This window comes from Cotesia typhae, unplaced genomic scaffold, assembly GCF_013202065.1.
Source record: "Cotesia typhae breed Kobodo isofemale line unplaced genomic scaffold, CoteBio_Ctyphae contig_33, whole genome shotgun sequence".
NCBI lineage: Eukaryota > Metazoa > Arthropoda > Insecta > Hymenoptera > Braconidae > Cotesia > Cotesia typhae.
In genome coordinates, this window is record NW_027423741.1 from 2,763,471 (window position 1) to 2,770,593 (window position 7,123).

The 7,123-nt window shown below is 26.7% G+C and overlaps 1 protein-coding gene across 1 annotated transcript; it reads right to left on the reverse strand.

Annotated features, from left to right (window-relative positions):
• Nucleotides 1-1,106: 1,106 nt before the first annotated feature.
• LOC141526088 (dnaJ homolog subfamily C member 7-like) lies at nt 1,107-5,157 on the reverse strand. The gene is made up of 10 exons (XM_074240860.1): nt 4,698-5,157; nt 3,257-4,308; nt 3,109-3,194; nt 2,893-3,017; nt 2,572-2,760; nt 2,373-2,491; nt 1,977-2,292; nt 1,740-1,905; nt 1,503-1,646; nt 1,107-1,396 (listed from the first exon to the last, which is right to left on the reverse strand). The coding sequence occupies exons 1-10, from the start codon at nt 4,773-4,775 to the stop codon at nt 1,290-1,292; spliced, it is 2,382 nt and encodes a 793-aa protein (XP_074096961.1). The 5' UTR covers nt 4,776-5,157; the 3' UTR covers nt 1,107-1,289.
• Nucleotides 5,158-7,123: the final 1,966 nt, after the last annotated feature.

Genomic DNA, 7,123 nt, shown 5'->3' on the forward strand with positions numbered 1-7,123 from the left:
ATGTATTCATTATTGAAATTAATTATTATAAAAATTTTTTTAATATTTTTTTTTTGGTTATTTAATTAATGAAAAAAAATAAATAAATAAATAAAAAATTGCTAATTGTCTTCTAATTTTTGGATCATCAAGTGAATTATAAAAAAAAAAAAAATACCTTTTAAAGTTCGCACTTACAATTTTTTTTAATTTCTTCATGTGGAATTATTTTATTAAATTTTTTTCACAGTAATTTAATTGTTATAAAAATCTCAAAAATTGTAAGACATTTGTTGATAGTCATGTAGTGTTTGTTTGCAAGATGAAATAATTTGTAAGTAAAATATTTATTTGTAAATCAAGAAACTTAAAGTAACAGACATTTGACAATTTTTTAGGGTTATTTTTAACAAATAAATTATAAAAAAAAAATTCTTCAGGAAGAAATTTCTAAAAACTATAAATGCTATTTTTTTTTTTTAGTATTTTTACCGAATGAATTTTTAAAATTATAAAATATCTGCTAATTTTAGTTACATGTATATTGAAGGATAAGTATTAAGGTATATATTAAATTTGATACTTTGTTGGCGGTGATTGTTTACATACTTACAACTTATGTACTTACAAATTATGTATTTAATATTGATTTGCATTCTTGGAATTTATTCTTAGAGCTGATTAAAAAAAAAAAAAAAAATAAAACGTGGAAATCAAATAATTTATTAATTTTTAAATGAAGGAAAAAAAAGTATATAATAAATATTATTTAAAATTTTTTTGGATGATCGCAATAAGCTTCGACTTCACAGCCATTAAATAATAAATTATAATAATTGAAATTTAATAAAAAAAATTTTTTTTTGTACTGTTGGGAATAAGTGTAAACAATTTAAAAAAAATTTTCAATTTTATATTTAAATAACTTTTTTACAATGCGCATTTCAAATCATAAACATACAAAATCGTCAAGTGCTCTAATAAAAGATGCAAGTTCTAATTAACAAAGTATATCTAGGAGTATAGGCTCAGAATACTCTCACACAGAAATTCTATGATAGAATACAATACTGAATTATAAATCAAATATCTTACATCTAATTTTAAACGTGTAAGAAAGACGTGTGTGAATATCTTATTATTTTATTAATACTTTTATATAATAAAAAAATATATAATAGCTAATAAGTTTAAACACGTTTTAATTACGTATTAAACTTGAATTTTTACACAAAAAATTTATTAAAGAAGTTACAAATATTTATAAATAATTGTAAAAAAAAATCCTAAATAAATAAATAATTATTTTCCTATGAAAACCCGTATTTTGCTTGTAGTTGTCGGAAAGCTTGAGTAATTTTTTGGAATTTTCTTTCACTCTTAGCTCTTTGTTCGGGTGATGCAGTGGCATGTCGATCTGAAATTTAATAGTATTAGAAGATAAGAAGAAATGATTAATGAGAAAGTAATTTGTATGAGTCATGTATGATTACTGTGTTGTATTAAATTAAATAAAGAATTACCTGGATGATATTGACGTGCCAACTGCCTGTAGGCCTTTTTAATTTCTTCTATGCTGGCATTTCTCGAGATGCCAAGAATTCCGTAATAATCTTGTTCGGTTGCAGCTAAAAATTTTTTAGCCAATTCTAACATACATCGACAATCTGTAAAAATTAATAATTCAATTGATTTATGTATTTAAAACAAATTGTTTCAAGATTTTTTTCTTTAAATATAGATACAAAAATAATAATTACCCATACTATTGTCAAGAGAACACGCTTTTGTTAAATCGTACACAGCCTCGTCATATTCTCTTTTCTCGATGTAACACTGTGCTCTTCTCATTAACGCTTTAATGTAATTTGGATCAATAGTTAAAGCTTGCGTAGCTTCATTGATAGCTCTATCGATTTGACGTAACTGTAATAATTAATGATCAATATTATTATTATTATGACTAAAAACTTTTTTAAAGTCAAAGAAATAATTACCCTATACGACGACTGGGATAAATTATTATATAAATGCATCCTAACTTCACGGCTCAAAGGGTTCATAGCTATCGCCTCGGAATAAATAGTATGAGCAGCAAAGTAAAGCTTATTATTGAAAGCTAAATTTCCTTCTTTCTTCTTACTATTAACTTTCTTAGCGTGTTTATAAATTTTTTGAGCTTGGGGATGATCAGGTACTAAGCGAAGAATTTCCCTAAATTTTTCTATTCCTAAATCGGAATTTTTCTGATACAAACAATACACATTTATGTATTTGGCTTCTATGTTCAATCTATCCGAAAGCAGTATTTCACTAAAACAAATAAAAATTGTAACTCCATTTCATATTAATTAACTAAATAAAAAAAAAAAAAAAAAAAAACAAATACTTACTTGGCTACAGCTTCAGCTTCGTTGAACTTTTCTAAAAATATTAAATAATCTCCTTTCTTCAGTTTAAAATCAGTGCAGTGTAGACTTATCTCCGAGCATTTTTGTATGTTTACTAATGCCTGAAAAATTAAATTAGTCAATACTCAGTATAAAAATTTTTTTAATTGTAATTAAAAAAAAAATAATAATAATAATATACCTCATTGTAATTCTTTCTCTTGGCAGCATCTTCAGCTTTTTTTAAAAATTCCGACAGTTGATCAAACTTCTTTTGCTCAGTCAAAACAACTGCATTCGTAGGATCCAATTCTTTCAATTTAGTCAACGCAGTTTTAGCTTCTATTACATTCCCAACCATGATTGCACATTTGGTAAGACGTACGTATCCCTTTAAGTAATAAATCGATTAAATTATCAATTTTATTTATTATATTCAATAATTAAATAATATTATTTTACTTACTTCGAAGCAAGACTCAATAGCTTTAAAATTGCTGTTTTATATTATTATCATAAATACCTTAATAAATTGTGGGTCAAGAGACACCGATGATTTAGCATCAGCTAAAGCCAGCTCAAAACGAGATAACATCATGTAACACGCTGCTCTATTACTATGAAACGTTGGATTTTTCGGGCAGTATTCTGTATTAAAAAAAAATATATACATTATAATAATTTCCATACTTAATTGATACTATCATTAATTAATTGAAAATCAACCAATAGAACTTACCAATAAGTTTAGTATATTCTCGTAACGCAGGTTCATACTTTCTTTGTTGATACAAAAAGTCAGCTTGCTTCTTTCTCTTTGATATTCTAAAAATAAAAATACAAATTATAAGTATTAAATTCTTATGAGAAGCATAAAAAATACTTACATGTAATGAGGTATCTTCAATGGAGATTTTGTCGGAGGGTCATTATCCTTTTTAACATTATTATCAACTTTATCGCTGCTGTGACTCTCAATTTTATCATTTTTATTAAGAAAACTATCAGTACTATTTGTTGCATTATTATTGTCATTGAAGCTCTGTTTAGTGCTTAAATCAGTAGCACTACAATCGCTTGTTTGTTCAACTAACTCAGAATACTCATTAATTTCATTAACGCTTTTAATAGTTATTTTATTGTCACTTTCGTTCGATTGCTCAGGAGACTCGGGAACCTCGCGGGTTTCTTTACTGTCATTTTCAACATTTATCAAATGAAAACCATTGAAATCAGGCTCATTTCCTGAATTGCTGTAAAGGTTTTTTTCCGTGGACTTGGAACTTCTGCTGTCAAAATTGAACAAACCGTCCATCTCGCTGATGAAATTGTCATCAATCTCTAGACCATCTGACTCTTCGTCGTCATCGTCATTTAGGTCTATAGTAGGCATGTCCTCTCCGTAGTCTGTTTGTTTACTATTACTATTATTATTATTATTATTATTATTATTATTATTATTATTATTATTATTATTATTATTATTATTATTATTATTATAACTACTGCTGTTACTGGTGTTGTGATTGAAGGTATAATATCCGTCGAAATTATATTTGTTAGCAGATGTAAAGTTGTAAAAACTCGGCATTGGTTTAGCTGCACTGGAACTTGACTTATAGCCGTTCAGTTTCAAGTTATAATAATGCTCGAAGCTTTTATTGTTATTGTTGACTCCATAGTTGAAAGGACTGCTCGAAGATCTGGACATTCCACTCGCAGTACCTCTGTCCCGAGTGGTATTGGTGAAATTGTAATTAAAATAACCACCATTGCTAGGTTTCTTGTGACCCGCACTATTATTGCTGTAAGAAGTGTTTGAGGATTTAGGTACTTCATTTGCAGTTTTTTTGTTTATGCTTTCAGTTATTATCACTGGATCATCATCGTCGTCGTCGTCGTCGTCAAGAACTATTACTTCATCGCACATGAAAATATCCTGGAAAAAAATTTATGAGTTATTTTTATTTTATTGTAAATAATTTTAAAATTGAAATTAAAAATCACACTAAAGTTGACAGATATAAAAATTTTTCTAAATATTTATAGCAATTAAATTATTATAAAAAAATATTTATAAAAATTTACATTGATTTTTTTTTATTTCTACACGTGGAATTTTTTTCATTATATTTTAATTTTTATAAAAATTAGATGTCTGTTAAATTCAAGATCATAATTTTTTAGAGCTGCTAAAAATAAAATTTTCAAACAAATTTTTCATGCCATAATTTGTTTATAAATTTTAAAAAATTATCATGTCTCTCAATTTCAGTGTCATAAATAATTTTAATAAATTTAGACCAGTAATAAAATTAAAATAATTACCTCATCGGCTTTTCGCTTTCTTTTATTGGGTTTTTGGGTGAATATCGAAAACGGGGTCCTTTTTATGTTACGACTCATATTTGGTAATAACCTATCAACTGTTTTACTTTTATTTACCGTGAAAATTATAAAAATTATAATAAACTTTAATCAAAAAGTTTTAACTTAACTAGCAAATGCTTAGACAAATATCTTAGAAGTTTTAATTTATTTAAGTCATAAATAAAATTTTTTTAATAACTGTCAATATGTTATTTATAAAATCTCGACATTGTGATACACAAACATGTAATTTCAACTCTTAAAATTTATTTGTTTGATTTAAATATTGAAACACTTATCATATAAATGAAATTTTATTGACATTTTTATTTTGATATAAATTTAATTTTTAGGGATAAGCTTTAATTATTATTCAAAGCATTATTGAAGATAACACTATTAACTAAACCCCAAACTTGTTGCAATGTTAAGTGTAAGGTAACTTAACCTACCTTTTTTTTTTTAATTTTTTTATAGAATGTAGAGAGAGTATATGTATCTTCTGTGATGTTCTGTGCATATTAGGTATAATGTAATAATGAAAATGTTTTCGTCAATGGCAGTCCGTTTATTTACGTTTATCGTAAGTAATATGATTTATCTTTTATGAAATACAGGTCAATTAAATTTAAAATTATTTTTTATGACATTTAAGTTAGCAGTCACTTGATATTTTTAAAATTTTAGTAATGTCATCAAAGTTATAAGTCATTAGAGAATTTTTATGTACCTGAAGTTCTGAACGTTTTTTTTTGAACGAAAATCAAAAAAAAAATTTTTTTGCTTTTGAGACTGAAAATGATTTTTCAGTTTCAAAATAAGTCAAAGAGCCCGGAAAATAGTATATTGGATTCTCAAAATACCAAAACTACCCCTTCAGCCACCCCTAAGACTTAGACATTTAAAAAAAAAATTCAACAAAAATAGTTCAAAGGGTCGTTTGAAGCTGCGATTTTTTCTAAACACTCCTTTTACACCCCCACAGACTACAAAAAATAATCAAGACAATAACTCCCCCGGAACTACCCTTTGAGCCACCCCAAAGACTTAAAAATTTTTTGAAAAATTCAAAAAAAATAGTTCCAAGGGTCGTTTGAAGCTGCGACTCCTTCTAAACACTCCTTTTACACCCCCACAGAATATAAAAAATAATCAAGGCAATAACTCCCCCGGAACTACCCTTCGACCCACCCCAAAGACTTAAGAATTTGGAAAAAAATGATTTAAAAATAGTTTGAAAGGTCGTTTGAAGCTACTATTTTTTGAACTACGCGGACAACTATTTTACGTCATTAGACAAAAATTGTTAGACTCTTAACTTTCCTGGAAGCGACCGATTTGCAACTATTAGCTGGTTTACTAACGTTGGTTTCTTCTACTGAAGATTTAGTTAATATGTGATGGTGTTAGCCGAGCCAAAGAATTTAGAACTTTCCAAATTACAAGACTCTTGCGCTTTATATTCATGCAATTTTATTTAATCCTTTTGCATTTCTCGTTCTGTAGTTCTTTGGTCGTTGCCCAGGACACGCCACGTGGAGGCCACCATATTTTTAATAAAGGATATTAGTATTTATTTTGTTCGTTCGATATGCATCGATCGAACATTACTTGTCATTCTAATATCCTTTATCAAGTGTCCCACCCTACTTTTTTTTTTAATCTATTATCGATCTATATTTATTCCGACTCTTTTCTCGGAAATATATCCGAATACTATTTTTAGTTATGTTAAAAAATTGACTTAATAGAAAATTTTGAACGATTTTATTATCCAAGATTAAAATTTCCTAACGATTTTAGATTTTTTTTAGGTACTACTTGTTTCTACGTAAGGTAAGTGCTCAATGGTTTTATAACTTTGTTATAGTGTTATATTCATGTTTTTTTCCCAATCTTGGTTATTTTTCAGCTGACCGAAGAAAACATAGTATATTTGCGTAATTACATTGCGTATCATTGTTAATGATTTAAATTTCATCGTTACGTTTATTGCTAAATATTAAAATAAATTATATCAAGAAAAATACACTCTTAGTCGCATTACTGCTGACCGAATTATCAATCAGGTACATCTTTACCCTGATAAAAAAAAAGTATCGAGACATAGAAAAAAGTATTGAAAAGTATCAGTTTTCTAGTCAATACAATACTTTTCAATACTTTTTTCTTTGTCTCAATATTTTTTTTATTCAGGGTAATTATTTTTTTTCTACCAGATAAATTGTGCTATAATTTCTTTTTCTTAATACATATGAAACTTGTATTTTTGGTCGCATTATTGCTGACCGAATTCTGAACTTATAGTATTTCTGCAATTTATCTAAATAAATTTTAAAGAAAGATCAAACTGTTAGTTTTTTAAATCTTTGTACTACATAAAA